The sequence below is a fragment of the Eptesicus fuscus genome, chromosome 23 (genome assembly GCF_027574615.1).
Source record: "Eptesicus fuscus isolate TK198812 chromosome 23, DD_ASM_mEF_20220401, whole genome shotgun sequence".
Taxonomy (NCBI): Eukaryota; Metazoa; Chordata; class Mammalia; order Chiroptera; family Vespertilionidae; genus Eptesicus; species Eptesicus fuscus.
This window is the reverse complement of record NC_072495.1, coordinates 8,374,992-8,394,451: the sequence shown is the minus strand read 5'-3', so window position 1 is coordinate 8,394,451 and position 19,460 is coordinate 8,374,992. Positions and strand designations below refer to the sequence as shown.

The 19,460-nt window shown below is 57.8% G+C and overlaps 1 protein-coding gene across 1 annotated transcript; it reads right to left on the bottom strand.

Annotated features, from left to right (window-relative positions):
* Window positions 1-5,132, bottom strand: SDS (serine dehydratase). Its single transcript, XM_008142743.3, has 7 exons — window positions 4,980-5,132; window positions 4,606-4,645; window positions 4,235-4,374; window positions 4,045-4,136; window positions 3,090-3,317; window positions 1,182-1,306; window positions 1-465 (listed from the first exon to the last, which is right to left on the bottom strand). The coding sequence occupies exons 1-7, from the start codon at window positions 5,130-5,132 to the stop codon at window positions 257-259; spliced, it is 987 nt and encodes a 328-aa protein (XP_008140965.2). The 3' UTR covers window positions 1-256.
* Window positions 5,133-19,460: the final 14,328 nt, after the last annotated feature.

The window sequence follows — 19,460 nt, the reverse complement described above, 5'->3', positions numbered from 1 at the left end:
GGGCAGTGTCGCCCTGGCAGGGGTGGCTGAGGACGATGGCAGAGCAGTCACACAGGCAGCAGGGGATCCCTGGCCGCCGACACCCTCCCCCTGCCTCCACTGCGAAGCGTGTGGCCCTCTGCCCAGGGGGCTCGTGGGCACAAGCAAGCACCGACTGGCCTGGCCGCAGGCTCGCAGCCAGACACAAGAATGATATGTACAACGAGGTGCTGGGCAAACTCCAGCCCCTGCAGGGGTCCCCGGGGCGGGGAGACCTTCACTTGGGCAGCTCGTTCTTCATGCCCAGCTGTTTCTTGAGGTCCTGCAGCTGGTCCAGGCTGATGTTGCTGCCCCCGCAGACGATGACCACGAGCGAGGACAGCGGGGTGCGGAGCTTCCCTTCCCCTTGCAGCTTCCGAACCACGTTGCTGTAGACAGCGGCCAGGGCTGCCCCGCAGGCCGGCTCCACCAGGACCCTCTCGTCATCTGCCGGGGGACAGGGCGGGAGGGCGCTGGGTCAAGCTCGGGGGCAAGGAGCCAGTCCGTTCTCGGCCCTGGCCACACGCGCAGGTCCTTCCCTCACTTTCCCGGGTTGACCGTCCAAGCCCTGAGCTAGGTGTCACATTAGTGCTGACACTGAAGAAATGGTTGTAATCGCCTGAGCAGTGTGTTGAGAAGGGTGCTGAGGCATCATCTGAGCGAGGGTGCCATGGTCGATTAGCCAAGCTGACTGCTGGGACAGCCTAAGTGCTACCGTGTGTGTGTGTGTGTGTGTGTGTGTGTGTGTGTGTGTGTGTGTGTGTGTGTGTGTGTGTGTGTGTGTGTGTGTGTGCGCGCGCGCGCGCGCGCGCCCTCCTATCCTAGGTTGAAGCCAGAAAGAGTCCAACCTAGTTACAGACCCAATTCTGAATCCATCACGGAGGCCTATACTTTCCTTTTTCACCCTGGCTGCCAGGAAGCTCAGAACCAACATTTAAAAAGAGTTATTATCCCCTGCTGTCACGGTTACCAGGCTTCACTTGTGCCTCTGGCCTTTCTATTTCTACTCCTGCGTTGTATTCCATGGGGAGTTCTAGGAAGGGATGGGAGGCAGAACTGTGGACAAACTTGCAGCTTTGGAATCCCCTGGCATACCAAGTAGCCAGGACAGCCACTTGGCTCCTGAACCAGCAGGCTGGGTCTCGAAAGGACTTGGCACATACCCACAAACTTCTCAATGGCGGCCACAGCCTCCTGGTCCGAGACCACTTCCGAGAAAATGGGGTATTCCTGGAACAGCTTCAGGGCTTGGGCCCCCACGGTCTTCACACACAGAGCCTTGGCCACACTGGAGGGGGATGGGCATGGAGAATAAGAATGGGGAAACAGAGGTCGGAGAGAGGAGGGAAGTGCAGATCAGAATGGAGAGGGAGAGAAAGAGACAAAGTTGGATGTGAAAGGGAGGAGGAACTGGGGTCCATGGGCATGGGGTGGGAGGGTGCCCTCTTTAGCTGTAAAGTCCCAGGGGCTTCCCAAACAGAGCGGGGTCTTCTAATAAGATTGTTGGAATGGGGGTGAATGGCATCATTTCTGTTCACCTTGACTCATGAACAAACACCTGCAAGGCCCCCTTGTGCTTCCCTGATAGGACTCCCAGCCTCAGCTCCGGTGTCACCTTCACCTGCCCAAGTCCCGTCCTGTCCTTCAAGGCTCAGGATGAAGGCTGCCTCCTCCAAGGAGTCCTCCAGGGGGAGCACTCAGTCCTGTGGCCCCAGGTGGAATTCTCAAATGATCCTCCCCATAACACACACACACACACACACACACACACACACACACACACACTGACCACTTCCTGAGAAGGCGTTAGGTGCCATTCATTCTCACAACAACTTTTGTGGTTAGTTCATTGGTTCCATTTTATAGAAGGGAAGACTGAGGCAGGGCGTGTGCTGTCACTTGGCCAGGGAGCCGTGGTGCTGGGACTGCCAACAGGACCCGTATACCTCCAGGACCTGCCCTGGTAATCAGCCTCCCCAGAGACCTCACTGGCTCCGTTCCCAGCTCATTTCCCCATTCGCCCATGAGCATCTCCTTGCCTGGACCACCTCAGCCCTTAGGCCAACATATGGCCCATAGTAGGTGCTCAACAATGACTTCTTCGCTCGCAGCACTGCAGGAGCAGAGGCCCACATACAGCTCCGGGGTGCGGGGCTCAGGAATCCAGCTCAGTCTGCCCATCTGTGGCAGAGACCTGTCTACCCTATATCTACTCTAGCTGCACACAGGGACACCAGGTAGGAAGACATTTCCCAGCCTCCCTTGCAGCAGGTGTGGCCATGTGACTAAGTTCTGGCCAATGAGAGGAAAGTGGAAGTACTGTGTCTGTCTTTCAAGGGAGGGGCATAGCTTCTGCCCTGCTTCTTCCTTCCTGTCAGATGGAGGGTGGGTGTGAGAGTTGGCACTTAGGCAGCTATTTTGGCCCGTGAGGCGACGTAATAAGGACGGCGGAGAACAAACGCAGGGGACCTGGGCACCTGGCTTCATAGAGCTGCCCCTGGAGTGCCTCCCTCTAGACTTTTCTTTTGTTAGTAAGAGAGGAAATAAAGTTCAGTCTTGTTTAAATCGCTATCTGGGTTCCTACATAAACCAGCCAGACCTGATCCTAATTGAACACCATGTGCCAAAGGTTTGGGCTGGGATGTGAACTCCTTGGGAGCAGGAGTGGTGTTTATCCACCTCTCTCCCCGGGATCAGCCGGGGTCTTGCCCATGGTAGGGGCTCAGTAAATGGCTGGCAAGTGAATGAAGAGTGCAGCCCGGCTGGCGTGGCTCGGTGGCTGATCATCCACCTATGAACCAGGAGGTCACGGTTTGATTCCCGGTCGGGGCACAGGCCCAGATTGTGGGCTCGATTATGGGGGGCGTGCAGGAGGCAGCCGATCGATGATCCTCTCTCACCATTGATGTTTCTATCTCTCACTCTCCCCTCCTCTCTGAGATCAATAAAGATATATATTAAAAAATTGAATGAAGAGTGCAAAACGCTGCCACAGAGGAACTCAGTACATGATGAATATTAGACTTTTTTGCAAGAGGAAGTGTGACGGTCAAGGCAGCCCGGCTGCTCACCTCGTAATCTGGTCCAGAGGGATGAGCTTGCCGGCAGAGGTGGCAGTGTGGAAGCTGTGGGCTCCCTTGGTCTCCATGGCGATGATGGGCACGTCCCCCCAGCCCACCTCCTGCAGCCCCTGGGCCACTCCGCACAAGAGGCCGCCGCCGCCCACCGACAGCGCGATGGCCCCCGGCTTTTCGCTCATTGTCTCCTTCAGCTCCTTCACGATGGAAGCGTGGCCTTCCCTGGAGGGTGGGGTGGGGTGGGGGAGTGCGGGGGGAACCGGGTCAAGGCTGGGGCCCCAGGCAGGGGTCCTGGAGATACCACTCGCTCTGTCACTTGTCCTTGGGGCTGGCCTCCTCCCTGACTCCGCCCTGATTTCCAGCTGCATCTCTGCCTGGAGGCTCCTGTTGGCCCCCCACACTGCCACCTCTGCCACGGAGCTGCCTGTGTGTGTGACACCTGGCTGTGCCCACAGGTGACAGCCCTGAGAACACCCCTCGCCCAGGGCCTGTGTGAGTGAAGACTGTGTGCTGGTGAGTAAACACCCAGCATCCTCTCCTGCTGCTGAGTAACTGGTTCGTGTTCCACTGGCTCCCAGGGGCCCCAGGAAATCAAGCTCCAGCTGCCACAGCAGGGCCCTGCCCAGGAGAGCCCCAGTTAGAGGGGTCTTTCCTGCCTCGTCTCCCTCCCCCTCCGCTGGGGAATCACCTCCCAAGTCAACAGCTTTCCCCGGAATCCTGGTCTCGGGACCTGCTCCCGGGCACCCAGAGGCAGGCCCCTGGGTATCTGAGCTCGCGATCGCTCACGGCCGAGGAGGATGGGCGTTGGGACACACACGTGTGTGCTTCTAGGTGATGGTGTGTGTGCACACACATGTGCAACTGCTGTGCATAAGAATGTGCCCACGTGCCTTGTGGCAGGCGCCCACCCAGTGGTCAGGAGGTGGCTGCCACCCTGGGCTCCACGTACCAGATGAGGGGGTCGTCGAAGGGAGAGATGAAGACCCAGCCGGGGTTGTTCTTCGCCAGCGCCGTGGCCAGCTCCTGGGCCTCCTCCAGCGTCTGCAAGACCACAGGGGACGCGGGCGGAGGTGAGCGGCCAGGGGACCCGCCTCCGCCACCAGCTGCCCTCCGCGGCCCTGCTCCAGGTCGGCACTCACCTCACCCACCACCGTGACCGTGGCGCCCTCATTTCTGAGCCGCTCGATGGTGAGGGCAGGCGTTGTCTTGGGCACGACGATGGTGGCGGGGATGCCCAGCCTCCTGGCGGCATAGGCGGCCGCCATGCCGGCGTTGCCCGCTGCCAGGGGTGGTGGGTAGAGATTGTGTCAGTTCGGGACGGCCTGGGGGCCCAAACCCCGGCCTCTGAACCCCCCTGGGTGACCTCAGGCCTCCCCTCTGAAAGTCCAAATTGGGCTGGCTGCAAATGTTTGCTACGGCTCCCGGCTGGGGAAAGCAGGGCCCAGAGAGGTGGAGCGCCTGCCCCCGGGGCACACAGCAGAGGACAGGAGGAGGCGTGCAGGCTGCTTACCTGAGCAGCAGACGAAGTGTTTGCAGCCTCGCTCAGCCCACTGTGGAGACGAGGGGCGGGGTCACCTGGAGTCCTACCCACCCCGGCCCCTGGGAGTCTAACTGAGCTGGTTTTGGAACTTTACTGCCCCAGCCTCTCAAGCGACATCTCCCCTCCCCAAGGAGCCTGGCTCAGGGCGGGGATGGAGAGGCGGGCAGCTGAGAGCTCTGGGATCAGCCCGTAGGGGGCCCTCGTGCCGGGCACCCCTTCCCCAGAGGGAGCGCTAATGGTGGGTGCACGGGCCTCGTGGGCAGGAACTCCTTGGGTTCCACATGGCACCGGCCCTGCCCATTGAGGAAAGAGGACCTGCCCCCCTCCCCGGAGCCGCCCTGTACCGTCTGGCAGAGGTGGCCGATGCCCCGGATCTTGAAGGAGCCGGAGGGCTGGGCACTGTCCATCTTGATGTAGACGCTGGTGCCGGCCACCTTGGACAGCATCACGCTGTCTCGGATCGGGGTCTTCACGTGCAGGGGCTCCCGGGAAGCCATCGCGGGGCGGAGGGAAGAGTGGAGGCGGCGGAGCTGGTGGCTGGACCAGGAGAGCGAGGGGGAGGCCGGAGGTGGTCGAGGTGGACGGGCTGGGTGGACAGTCCACGCACGGGTGGAGGGAGGGTCGATGGACAGGTGGACTGTCTGCTGAATTGTCCCAGGGCTGCCAGGTGCCGGCTTTATCTGTGGGCAGGGCTGGCCACACCCCGGCCACGCCCCCTGGCCCGAGGCCTGGGGCTGCCCGGAGGGGAAAGGGAAGCTGGTTGTTCTCCGGCTGGCTGGCGGCTTCCTGGCCTCTCCCTCGCCCTTTCCTACCACTGCTCTTCCTCAGCTTCAGTTTCTGTCTTTGCAAACAGTACCTCCGCCCAAGGCGGCGGCCAGAAACTCTGCACTGAAGGCCGTCAGCAAGTGTTGGCACATCCTGGGGCCCGAGACACAAACCCCGGAGGAAGCGGCTGCCGCGTGCTCCCATCTCACAGAAAGGGAAGCTGAGGCGCAGACAGGAAGAGGGGTGCTCTGGCACTGGAAACCAGCAGTCTGACTCCCCAACGTGCAATCTGGACACAGCTCTTTTTTTAGAAAAATATATTTTTATTGATTTTAGAGAGAGGGGCAGGGAGAGGGATCGAGAGAAACAGCGATGAGAGAGAAAGAGCGATTGGCTGCCTCCTGCACGCCCCACACTGGGGATCAAGCCCGCAATCCGGGCAGGTGCCCTGACCGGGATCGAACAGGTGACCTCTTGGTTCATGGGTCGATGCTCAACCACTGAGCCACAGCGGCCGGATGGACAGAGTTCTTGATTACCCCCCACGGTCATCCTCTTAGGACTCCTTTGTTATACAGGGGCCGATGGCATTATGGGTAACACCCAGGCCGACCAGGGTGCAAATCCTGACCGCCGCTCACTAGCTGCGCGGCCCGGCGGTCACTGCCCTCCTGGAGCCCCTCCTGCTCCTCTGCTCGCCCAGGAATAGGTGACACGGTAGCGCGCGCATGGAAGGAGCCCGGAACTCGGCATTCGCCAGTGTCAGTATCGCCACCATCGTCCTCGTCCTCGTCCTCGTCGCCCAGAGCTGCAGGGTCTTCCGCGGGAACTCACTCCCGCCCCAGGCCCGGCCTCCTGTCTGTCTGGCTGTGAGCAGGTGTGAGCAGGGGGTCTGTCTGTACACAGGGTGGCGCGCACACACACACACACACACACACACACACACACACACACACACACACACAGCCCTGGCCGGCTCTCTCCCTGGCCCCCTCAACAAGCTGTCTTGTCCGCTCGGCCCGGACAGGAATATCGATGAGACCGAGGGCGGGAGGGCTCAAACAGCCCGCATAGCCGCCCCTCTCGGAGGGACAAGCTGTCCTCTCCTGCTGCCCCACGGACCTTCCACAGGCACAGCGAGCCCCTCCCCAGTGGGACGCCCCCAGGCGTGCGCTGGGCATACAGGGTGCGGAGCCGCAGTGACGTGGGTGTGCACCGGAGTGCATACAGCTGGCGCTCACGATGCCCCACACCTGATCTCATGCGCGGGGTTTCCCACGTGGGGTGTCACTCAATCGTCAGGGAGGGCCATTAGGGGTCACATGAGGGGTGTCAGAGGGAGGCGTGTGACCTGCGGGATCCACCCAGTCAGGGAGGTGGGAATGGAGGCCCCACTGTCTTACAGTGTTGAGTTCTCTCCGCTGACGGCCACCTCGCCGCGGTGGGAAGGCGGGGCTGCACGGGCGGGAAGCGCGAAGGTGGATTCTTTCTTTAGGCCTCTCGAGAGTGTTCCATGTGTTTCAACAAAAATGTGTCACTGTTGTGATTTGAAGAAAAAAATTAAGAAAAAGCAAGTCAGCCCTGGCCGCCGTGGCTGATGGGAGCGTTGGCTGGAGCGTCATTCCGTGCGGCAGAGGTGGCCGGTTCCGTTCCCGGTCAGGTCACATACCCGGGTCCCTGGTTGGGGCTCGTATGGGAGGCAACCTATCAAGGTGCCTCTCTCACATTGATGTCTCTCTCTCTCTCTCCCTTCCTCCCTCTCTTAAGTCAATAATAAATAAATAGAAAATCAATCATAAAAGAAACAAAAAGAGGGAAAAAGACAAAACATATGTCCCTGTAGTGACATCCTGTTTGGGCATATCCTCTTCTTAAACAATAACTTTATTGAGCTATAGTTCACCTCGCCGACAACTCGCTCACTTGCAGAGTATCGGTTTTAGAACATTGTCATCACCCCAAAAAGAAACCCTGTCCCCACGAACGGTCCCTCCTCCCCTCCCAGCCCCCGGGAGTCACCAATCTGCTTTCCGTCTCTACAATCAGCCTCTTCAGGACATTTCATATAAATGGAATCAGACACTATGTGGCTTTTCTCACTCCACATGATGTTTTTAAGGTTCATCCACGTTGTAACATGTGTTGGTTCTTCCTTCCTTTTACTGTATATTATTCCATGTCTGGATAGACGATATTTATTTTTTGAAGTAGGTTTTTATTGATTTCAGAGAGAGGAGGGGAGAGGAAGAGAGAGAGAGAGAAACATCAATGATGAGAGAGAATCGTTGATCGTCTGCCTCCTGCACGCCCCACACTGGGGATGGAGAGGGACACGTGGGCATGTGTCCTGGCTGGGAACCACACCTCTCAGTCGATGCTTAACCAACTGAGCCACATGTTCCACTGGCTCCCAGGGGCCCCAGGAAATCAAGCTCCAGCTGCCACAGCAGGGCCCTGCCCAGGAGAGCCCCAGTTAGAGGGGTCTTTCCTGCCTCGTCTCCCTCCCCCTCCGCTGGGGAATCACCTCCCAAGTCAACAGCTTTCCCCGGAATCCTGGTCTCGGGACCTGCTCCCGGGCACCCAGAGGCAGGCCCCTGGGTATCTGAGCTCGCGATCGCTCACGGCCGAGGAGGAGACCCGTAGGCCAGGATAGACCACGTTTTATTTTTCTATCCATTCCCTGACGAGTATTTGCTGTCTGGGCAGATCTTCATTGTTAAATGTATAAAACGTATGTACACGTGTGCATACATGTGTGGTTCTGTCCCATCACATGGATCAGACCCCAAGACCCTAACAGGACACGGGCCTCACCCAGGGTCACCCTGGGGAGGAAATGGAGCAGAACCAGGTAGAATATCGATGTGACGGGGACGCTCTGACCCGTCCGCTGCTGGAGGGTCTTGGGGAAGGCGGCGGCTGTCACTGGACGTCAGGGAGACCGGCTCGTGCCTGCGGCTCCGGCTCCGAGGCATGTCTGATCCCAGATAGAGCTGTTACATCACACCTCCCAGAGCTGGCCCTGAGGTGGCCGGATCACAGTGTCCTTGGCTGCGGGAGGTGGGGATTCTGACGGTTGTTTTCACACTTGGGGAGGAACGGACCGCTCTCACCTCAGGTTGCCCTGCCTGAACTCCTGATTAGTGAAGTTATCGGCTCCGGAGTCCCTCACAGCTCGGCTGAAACTGAAACCCAGCCGTGGAACTTCCCTTAGCTTCAGTTCCCGGCATCGAGAGATGGGGACAGGGGTAGCTGCTGGGTATTTTGAAACTTAGAGACGATGGCAGACCAGTGCCAGGCACAGAGTAGGGCTTAAGAATAGTAGGTGCTATTATGATCATCTTTGGTCTTATTATTATTACTAGAGACCTGATGTGCGAAATTCGTGCAAGAGTAGGCCTTCCTTCCCCCGGCTGCTGGCACTGGCATCCCTCTGGCGCCCGGGATCAGGGCTTCCCTCACAGCCCTGGCTTCATCCGGAAGGTCATCCGGAAGGACGTCCGGTCTAATGAGCATAGTATGCTTTTATTATTATAGATTATTATCCAGGACCTTTCCACTCTTTTGGTCTCGTTTTCCCGAGTCCTCCCTCCAGACCCGGTTCCTCATTCATGTCTCCTCCTGGCAAGTCTGGTTCAAGCCTCTGGGACCCTGCAGCAGGGCCGTCCCTGGAGTCCCCTCCCCAGGGGGCCAGGAGCAGCCTGAGGGCAGGTCTGCACTGACCTGGTCCCCGCCAGGTCCCCCACTCTGTCCTCCATCCACTCAACATCCCACCATGCACAGGACGGTCCCTCCCAACAAAGGATTATCTGGCCCCAAATGGCAGCAGCGCCGAGGTCGGCCAGGACTTAATCCGATGTGGGCGAAGGTATTCTGTGGAAAAGCTGTCCCTCCGCGTCCGACGGCTAGCTGACCCACCCCGGGAGAAGCGAAGGACGTTTTTCTGGGTAAAATCAGTGCAAGCGAACCAGGCCTCCATCGTCACGGACGTGTTTAACTTCTGTGGCCCTCCCTCCTGAACTGGGCAGCGAGCCTTCCTCACGTACAATCACTGGCTGCCCCCCATCCCCGCGTCCGGCAGAGACCTTGTGGGAGCCCCTCGGACCGTTTGAGGGTGCTGTCTGTAGGGATGCCTCCTGGCTGTGCGTCTCCCCCAAATGTGACCACCAGCCTCTGGGTGGGCCTTTCCGGGCAGGACCCAGGCCACCCTGGGGCTGTCCTGGGGGGTTATCACCACCCGCCAATCAACACGTGGTGTGTAGCGTTGGCAAGGTCCAAACAGCTTGTCAGGGACTCAGTCCAGAGTTCATCGAAAAATCAAGGTATTTGCAGCAGGATTAAATCTCAGACCACTGACTCAGTGTGCAACAGATGAAGACTTGGATACTTTCCTTTGTGATTTTTATCAGGCCGAGCTAGGGCAATGAAGGTCCTTCCCTTCCCCTCCCCTCCTCTCCCCTCCCCTCCCCTCCCCTCCCCTCCCCTCCCCTCCCCTCCCCTCCCCTTCTCATCTCTTCTTTTCTCTTCAAGGGGTGGCAGGGACATTCAGGGGCCAAGTCACGGTGGGCAGAGTGGGGTGCAGTCTGGTCCTCACTTATTTGCCCCCCACCCCCTAGCTTGCCCAGGAGGCCTTCCTCATTCCCAGCCAGCCACACAGGTTCTGGTCCTGTAGTCCGGGCCGTGGCCACCATCCCAGAGGTGGGCCATTGCCATAAATCCTTCCTCTTGTTCTGCGGTGCCCTCCCTTCCTGAGGCAGAACATGCTCTGCTGACAGGACCCTCCCAGGTCCCGGCAATGGAGTGCTGCCGTGGCTCCTCGGAACGCTGTGTCCGCAGGAAGCTGGGGAGCCAGCGCCTAAGCCTTCCGGAGCTTGACGCTGCCCGCCAGGGGGTGCTGATACCATGAACAGAAGCGGATGCCTGGGATCAGGACCCTGGCCCTGGTCAGCGTGGCTCAGTGGGCTGAGCATTGCCCTGTGCACCAAAAGGTCGCCGGTTCGATTCCTGGTCGGGGCACATGCCCAGGTTTTGGGTTTGATCCCTGGTCAGGGTTCGTACAGGAGGCACCCGACCGATGTTTCTTTCTCCCTCTCCCCCTCTCTCCCTCTCACTTCCAAGGCCTTAACGGATGATGGCAAATGGGATTGTACTTCTTGCCACAATGTTCAGAAAATCACGTTTCACGTGCTTTTTGGAAACGCGGCCTTCAGAGGAGCAGGCAGGCATATTGTGAAAACCCAGTTTATTCCAGACGAAGGCAAGAGAGACGACCGGCGTCATTGGGGCTGGGAGAGCGCCGGGGGCCTGAGTGGCGTCAGCGGCCCCTCTCTCGTTGAACGTGGAGCCAAGTCTCAGCCTGACGGCCACACGCAGAAGCCTGCCCCCAGCCGAGCATCGCCGTCAGCCAGCAGTCCCCACGGACAAACACTCAGCGCTCCGACAGGCCCCACACGGGAGGCGTAAGTAAGCGCGGGCAGGGGCAGGTGCGGGCTGTGGGAGCATCCCCGGGGCCGCGGCGGTTCTGCACGGGAGCTGGGCCCGGGTCCGCTCTTCCCGCAGAGGAGACTTCCACGGGACTCAGCGGGGGACGGCCTGCGGGACAGGAGCCCACACAGCGAGGCCTCCCTGCTTGGGAGGGGGTTTTTAAGCCCACACTCTGAGCACAGTGCCCCTCACAGCGACCCGGCCTCAGGGCTGAGCGCAGGGGCCTGGCAGAGGACCCAGCAGCCTCTCTCAGGACGTGCAGAGTTCAAGCTCCCACAGTGAGGTTTTCTGGCCGAGATCACTGGCTCCCGGCGGAGGAAGTCTAAACAATAGTTGGTGGAAGAAAACAAGCTGACTTGGGGGTTACCCACCCCTGAGGCGGGCTCTTATCTTCAGTTTCACAATGAGGAAAGGAAGGAAAGTCACACAGAACCGAAACCTGCTCAATGTGAAAGCGCAGCATCACGTCAGGGACCCGGAGGTCGACCTCCCGACGCCGCCCGCCCGGCTCAATGTGAAAGTGCAAGGTCACGTCGGGAACCCCGAGGTCGACCTCCCGACGCCACCGGCTCAATGTGAAAGTGCAAGGTCACGTCGGGAACCCCGGAGGTCGACCTCCCCACGGCCAGCAGCCTTCCAGGGAGCCGCGGGCACAAGGCTCGCGCCCAGCAGAAGTACAAGCACCGCCCGGAGTCTTCGGCGACGAAGAGCTGGTTTGCAGTCAGGGAAACCGAACAGCACTCCCAGACGGCACACGCTCGGCACAAGCCTGCCGATGCGGCCACAGGCCTGAGACAGCGGCGGCCACGCGTGCCCCCGCGGTGGCTTGCAACACTCGGGGGCTCCCAGGGGCCAGGGGTCCCCACGGCACCGCCAATAGATCCGCTCCCCCACGGCAGGCTCTAACAGGCGTCATCATACAAAATGCTCCTGGACATCACTCCATGACGAACTGTTGTTTGCTTTTGCTTTTGAATATTTCTTTATTGATTTTAGAGCGGAAGGGAGAGGGAGAGAGAGAAACATCAATGAGGAGAGAGATCATTGATCGGCTGCCTCCTGCACGCCCCTCCTGGGGACTGAGCCCACAACCCAGCATGTGCCCTTGACGGGAATCGAACCTGGGACCCTTCAGTCCGCTCTATCCACTGGGCCACACCGGCCAGGGCCATCAGTGATGAATTTTAATAAACAAAGAGGACGCAAAGACCAAGAGGAGGACGGTTTTTCATACCAGCAGCTGCGCATGAACACTCCTTCCCATATGGGCGTGAGCTGCCCTGATGGACTCACTAAGAGACAAGTGCCCCAGAGGCAAGGCTCTCAGCCTCTTTCTAACTTAAACGTCAACAGAGCAACTGAAAATAAGAAGCAGCCCAAACAGACGTATACCGAGACCAAATATTAGAACTCCGGGATACTATGGAACTGCATGCGTCCCCCGACAGCCCCCTGCAGCGCCCCAGGCTCGCGGCTGGGGCGGCTCCTGGCGCAGGGGCCTCGGCCGGGGCACATTCTGCCAAGAACAGAAAGTGAATTCCCAACTCAACTCCGAGAAGAGCCGAAGGAACCAGCTGAAAACGAGCCGTACCATCTCCGAGGGCTGGCGGCTTCCACTGAGAAAGGAAAACAGCACAGAAGACGCAGCATTAAGGCAACACAGCCTTTGCCCAAATACCCTTTTACTTGTGCTCATACAGATGGACCTTGATTTTCAGCCGCATCGCTACAGCCTGGGGTGGGGATGGTCACCCCTGAGCGGAGTCCGAGGAACTCCTCCCCGGAGCCCGCGTCCACCTGGACGGCCCCCCCCTTCCCCCCCGTCTCTTCCTGAGGTTGCTGCACAGGAATGCCCATTCCAGCTCCTTTCTGCCCCATCCCGGGGAGGGGCTGCACCTGCAGAGCCAGTAGCCCCTTTGGCACAAGCTGACACATCACACCCTCAGAAAAGCCCCCCACACCCCACACCCCACCTCACCCCGAGTCAGGGCTGAGCCTCAGCCGAGAAGAGGAAGTGGGGCTGAGTGAGTGGAAGCACTGTGGCCACTGTGAGTCCCCTCCTCCATCCACTGTCCCCCCACCCCGAGAACCCGGCCGGGCCCTCCGCTCAGCTCGGCTCCGGCAGCCACAGGCGCAGGAGAGCCTGCCGGGGCTTCCTTCGGAATGGCTGTGCATCTTTCCCGAGTTCTTTGTTCACGGGAAGGTTCACCACTTATTCGCACCTTCGTGCACGTAAAATACATACATACATACATACATACATACATAAGTAAGTAAATAATAAAATCAACGAAAACATTTTTTTCCCTGGCCTTGAGGACAGATGCCAAACTGTCCCCCTTCTTTTTTTTTCTTTTTTACAGAGAGGAAGGCAGAGGGATAGAGAGAAACATCAATGTGAGAGAAACATCGATCAGCTGCCTCCTGCACACCTCCTACTGGGGATGTGCCTGCAACCAAGGTACATGCCCTTGACCGGAATCGAACCTGGGACCCTTCAGTCGACAGGCTGACGCTCTATCCACTGAGCCAAACCGGTTAGGGCCCTCCTTCTTTTCTTATGGGCCTCAGTCCACCCCCCCCAACCCCCAAAAAAGGGAGCGTTATCTGGCTCTTGCTGGTTCTCAGCTCAGACACCGTGACTATGGATTTATACGTCTCGTAGGACAAGAGCACCCAGGTTGGATGTGGCGTCCCTCGAAGGTTGGCCCCTCGGCCTGTTTGCTGGGCGACCTGGGGCAAGTTACTTAACCTTCCTGTGCCTCTGCTTCTCCCTTGACAACGGACTCCTTTCAGGGGCAAGAGGAGAGGGGAGAGCTCCTCTGTCCAAGGGTCTCAAACTCAAATCTCTGCAGGGCCAGGCAGCAGGAAGAGGTGGGGCCGGGGCAGGGGGGAGCCATGGCCCTCGAGGGGACAGAGTGGATGAGCTCCAGCCGCAGACACGTGGCCCCAGGTGGAGCCCCGCTCTGCTCCAGAACGGTTTAGTGTCTCGGCAGCGGTCTGAGCCGTTACCTAAGATGTGCTGGGCGTTAGGGGACCCGGGTCCAAGTCTCAGCCGGCTACTCACTAGCTGGGCTGGCTGCACGACTGCCCGAACCCCGTTCTCTCGCCCGGTTAACCGAACCGAGTCTCGTGGCTCAGGAAAATATGGCCCAGGTCCAGAGTCCAACCTGCCAGTCTGGAGGGCCCATCGCCGGCGGCCAAGGTGCCATCGCCCCGCTCCGTGCCGTTCCCTTGCCTGGCAAACAAGAACGCCAGCGGGGGGTGGCGGTGATGAAACGAAGCTTAATGAGTAACCCGAGGGACTGGCCAGGTGGGCGTGAGGCGGCCTGAGGCAGCAGGGACAGCGGCTGGCTGACGAAGGTGGCCCCCGGAGGGGACAGGTCAGTGACCGGGCCCATCTCTGTCGCCTCATCGGATGCAGCCACCTGGCTGGCTTTCCTCAGCCAGCGGCTCTTGGAGCCTGGCCCCTCTGGGGGTGAGCCGTGGTTCTGCCGCTGCTGCGTGACCTTGGGAAAGTGACTTGACCTTTCTGGGCTGCGTCTGATTCCACGACGGAGAGCTCATTACAGTACTCACCGCCCCAGGGTGCTGTAAACATTCCGTGATGTACCAGTGTCACGTTCCCAAACTTTGGACGCCGCGATTTTTGTCACCTCGTGGTCTTTGATTACAGTGACAATAGCAGCAGCAGCAGTAAACAGAGTCCTGACCACTGTCCTAAACGTTTTACATCTGCTAACTCACTCGATCTTCCCAGCAGTTCCACGAGGGAAGTCTCTTGCCCCCATCTGACCGTTGAGGAAACAAAGCAGAGAGGTTAATTAATGTACCCAACGCCACACAGCCAGTGAGTGGAGGTTGGTATTTATTTGTACCAGAGCCAGGCTCCGGGGTCTAACTCTTAGGCACACGGCCTCCTCATGCCAGAAACTACTCCTACTCCTACTTAAGATAAAAAAAAAACACACACACACAAACAACAGACTCTATTATTAAACGTCAATACCCGCCTAACTTCTTCCGAAGCCATGATCTCCAGGGAATTATGGTTTGATATCTCCTCCTGCTCGCACAAACAAAAACCCAACTATTAATGAGCCTGAGGGTACACTGGCCACCACGGAAGGGCTGGCATACAGTCGGCATGCAGTGACTGCAGCAGGCGGTGCTTCTTGCCCACGCCCGAGCTGTGTGCTAAGGCCCTGCTCCCCCAGGGAGCCCTCCCTGACCCCACCCCACCCTCAGCTGTCCTGTGGGGACTTTCTGTTCTCTGTCGACCCAGGGGATGTGAGAGATGTCACTGAATTGGGTGTCTTTCCTTCCCCTCCAGGCTGGGAGCCACCTCAGGGCATGAACCGGGCTTTACCCCCGCTGTCCCCAGCACCCCGTTCAGGACAGAACACGGGAGGATGGGCGCATGTGTGATGGGTGGATGGGAATGAAACTGTCAGCGTTCTCATCAGGGACCAGGGCCAAGCAGCTCGACCTCACCCCAGGTGGCCGGGAGTTAATCATCAAACCTGCGGAGTCACCCAAAGTCCAAGCAGGGTACACCTGGACCTGGCCTCCCGTGGACACAGGGAAACCGGAGGGATGTGGTCAGCTCAGGCTCACCCCGTGGGACGGCGGAAGAGACGAGCTGTGAATCCGATTGTATCATTCTCCTGCCCACAGCCTGCCCTGGCTCCCCAGTGCCCCTGGGTAAGGTCCAGACTCTGGGTTGGCATAGCTGCCCTGTGGACTCTGTCTCTGCCCACCTCCCAGCCCAAGCCCTCCTGCTGCCTCGCCCCTGCCTTCTTGGTTCCAGTCCCACCATGTTTTTCCATTCCAGACCTTTGCACTCCATGTTCCTGATTCCTGGCTGAGCTCAGCCTCTTCCTCCTCCTCCTCTCTCTCCTCCTCCTCCTCCTCCTCCTCTGGGAAGCCTTCCAGTCCTCCGGGCCTAGTGAGGTCCTTGCTCCCGGCACCGGCAGCCCTGGCCGTGCCTGATGGCACTGATCATAGCCACTCTTCAGTGACCCCTTGAGGCTCCAGGAGGGCAGGGAATATGCTATTTTGTTTGAGGCCAAAGCTCCTGGGATGTGGCACATGGTAGGTGTCCAGTAAATATTTTTTGAACGAATGAGCCAGTTGCCAGAGTCATTCATTTGAAAAATAAATAATTGCTCGGCTCCTGTGTGGGGTGTGAAGTATCAGAGACGAGGCAGTGCTGCCGGAGAAGATGCCTTTCTCACGTGACAACTGTTTCCTTGTCTTTGTTTTCTTGGGACCAGCATTTACTCAGAGATGTCTGTGTGGTGAAAGCGGTGGTCCAGGGCGAGAGACCAAGGGTGTTTCTCACTGGCTGGGTGGCCTCAGCCAAGTGAATTTCCCCCTCGGGGGCCTCGGTTTCTTAATCTGTCGAATGGGACCAGGTAATGCCTGCGCCGAGGATGGCACACGGGGAGGCAGTGAGGGTTGATCTCCTCCTCTTTCGCTCTCCAGCGGGGAGCTGTCCCTTTAACACGGGAGGAGGGGTCAAGGCCACAGGAGGCTGGCAGGAGCCGGGCAGAGCCGGTGCCAGTTAGGCTTGTGGGCAGCAGTTTGTAGCCCAGTTGGTTCTGGGACTCTTGAGCAGAAAGGTAAGGAGGCCTGGGGCCCACACGGGGGCCCCTGGGGCTCTGCGTGCTCGTGGGAAGATGCATGTAGGGGAGTCTGAAAGGTTCTGGGGCAAAGTCCCCGCTGAGTGGGAGGAAAGGGAGGGAGGGGGACAGTGGCCTAAGCCCTCCCAGGAATATCGATTCAACTCAGGGAGCCGGGCCCAGCCTGGCTTCGCTTGCCAGAGGGGCAGGGATGAGCATGCCGCCCGCCAGGGGCCGGTCCAGGCTTCCCAGCCCTGGCGCCAGGGACTCGGCTGTGGAGTGTCCCCAGTGCCTCTGGGGGAAAGCCTGAGGGGCAGGGGGGTGGAAAAGGGAGTTGGTCTTTACCCACCTCCTGGATGCAGCAGGTGGGGCCCAGGAAGAAAAATGGCCTGGCCCAGGTCCTGCTTGCCGGGACCTGCCCCCGGCCCCGGGCCTCACGCTGCGTTGTGGTGATGAGCACAGATGCCAAAGCGCACTGCCCGCGTTTGAATCCTGGCTGTGCCGTTTCTAGCTGTGTGACCTTAGGCGAATTACTCAACCTCTCTGGGCCTCAGTTTCTTTTAAAAAAAAGATTTTCCATTGATTTTTAGGGAGAGAGGAAAGGAGAGGGAGAGAGAGCAACATTGATGCGAGAGAAACATCGATCAGCTGCCTCCTGCATGCCCCCACCAGGGATTGAGCCTGAAACTGGGGCACATGCCCTGACCCAGAGTGGAACCTGCAACCTTTCGGTATATGGGATGATGCTCCAAACAACTGACCCACACCAGCCAGGGCTCAGCCTCAGTTTTTTTTTTATTTTAATTTTAATTTTTTAAAAATATATTTTAGATTTTTTCAGAGAGGAAGGGAGAGGGATAGAGAGTTAGAAACATAGATGAGAGAGAAACATCCATCAGCTGCCTCCGCACACCCCCACTGGGGATGTGCCCGCAACCAAGGTACTTGCCCTTGACCGGAATCGGACCCTTCAGTCCGCAGGCGGACACTCCGTCCACGGGGCCAAACCGGTCAGGGCCAGCCTCAGTTGTAATGGTCACCTCCTCCAAGAGGTCATTCCTGACCTCCCGACCCAAAATAGGTCGCCTTGCTCTTCTCTTCAGGACTCCTCACGTGCGGGTTTCTCTCTGAGCAGTTTTCACCGTTTCTGATTAGCTGGTTTGTCTATACAGTTATCTGTTGAATGCTGGTCTCTCCATCGGGCTATACGTCAGCTGCAAGCGTAGATATCTGTCTGGTTCCCCACGTTATTCCAGTTTCTTTTTTTTTTTTTTTTTTTTAATATATTTTATTGATTTTTCAGAGAGGAAGAGAGAGGGATAGAGGTAGAAACATCGATGATAGAGAAACATCGATCACTGCCTCCTGCACAACCCCCACTGGGGATGTGCCCGCAACCAAGGCACACGCCCTTGACCGGAATCGAACCCGGGACCCTTCAGTCCAAGGCCGACGCTCTATCCCTGAGCCAAACCGGTTTCGGTTATTCCAGTTTCTAAGACGCACCTGCGATGCCCTGTACACATGCTAGAGTAAGGGGGTGCATGCCAGGGGCCCCAGCGAGATAACGCCTCTGGAGAACTCAGCCGATGTCCGGCGCAGCATAAGGACTCAACAAAGGGTAGCTATTATTGCAGCGACATGCACCATAACCCGTGAGGTAGGGACGGTTGTAGTTTACAGAAAGGGAAACAGGCACAGAGAGGTTGAGACACTCGTCTGGGCTGCACCGTCGGAAAGTCATAGCTGGTCTCGAACTTTGGTCTCTGATTGGCCCTGACGTCCACATTCTTGGGCCCTGGGGCTGAGGTGAGACCTAGGTCAAGGTATGCCGCTCGTCGCCACTGCCGTGCTCAGCTCGCAAAGTGCCCGGGGCGGAGGTGGCTCAGGCTTCGCCCCGCCTGGGGGATCCCAGGGCCATCCCAACAAAGGCCAGAAGGTCAACTCCAGGGATGGTCGGTCGGCCTGGAACTCTTCCACTGCAGACCCCGGCCCTGACTAAATAAGGGTGAACAGGAAGCTTGGGCTTGTGGCGGGTGGGGGAGGTTGCAGTGCTCCTCCTAGTGGCAAATAGTGGAATTGCAGGGCACAGCAGGGCATTTGCTCCTATAAAAATGCTTCTGTTTTTTTCATCCTTTCATTTCCTCCCTCTTTTCAGTCTCGCCCTGGCCCACGGGTTCATTCATTGCTTCCCACTGCCAGTAGAATTAGAATAACGTCCCAATCCCCCCTTTGGGCTAGAATGCCCTCCCCATGGCCTTGCCCACCGCTTGCTCCGGCTCCCGCCCAATCTCCTCAAGTTCATTTCTAGACTTGGTGGTTCTATCTGCTGTTCCTGCTGCAGGAATGCTTTCCCCTCGGCTTTCTTCTGGTCATTCATCTCAGAATCCCCCCTTTGAGAATTTTCAGATAAAATATGAATTAAAAGGCCTCTCAACCAATCAAAATGCTCAGGTCCCATGACACATTCAAGCTGTTAAAAACCCCAAACCAGACCTAACTGGTTTGGCCCTCGGACTGAAGGGTCCGGGGTTTGATTCTGGTCAAAGGCACGTACCTTGGTTGCAGGCTCAATCCCCAGTAGAGGGCGTGCAGGAGGCAGCTGACCGATGTTTCTAACTCTCTCCCTTCCTCTCTATAAAAATCAATAAAAATATATTAAAACAAAAACAACAACAACAAAACCCAAACAACTACCAACTAACCGAAAAATGACCATGTAGCACATTTAACGAGATAACTAGAAATGTGAACATTTAATAGATATTTGATATTAAGAAATTATTTTAAGTGTGATTTTTAAAAGTTAGCATTATTGAGGTATAATTTACATAAAATAAAGTGAGCCCACTTTCAGTTAAAATTCAATGAGTTTGGAAAAACATACACTTTGTGAAAAATCATGTGCCTTCGGTTAAAAAAAAAAAAGAGTTCTGTGTGGCGAAAGATACA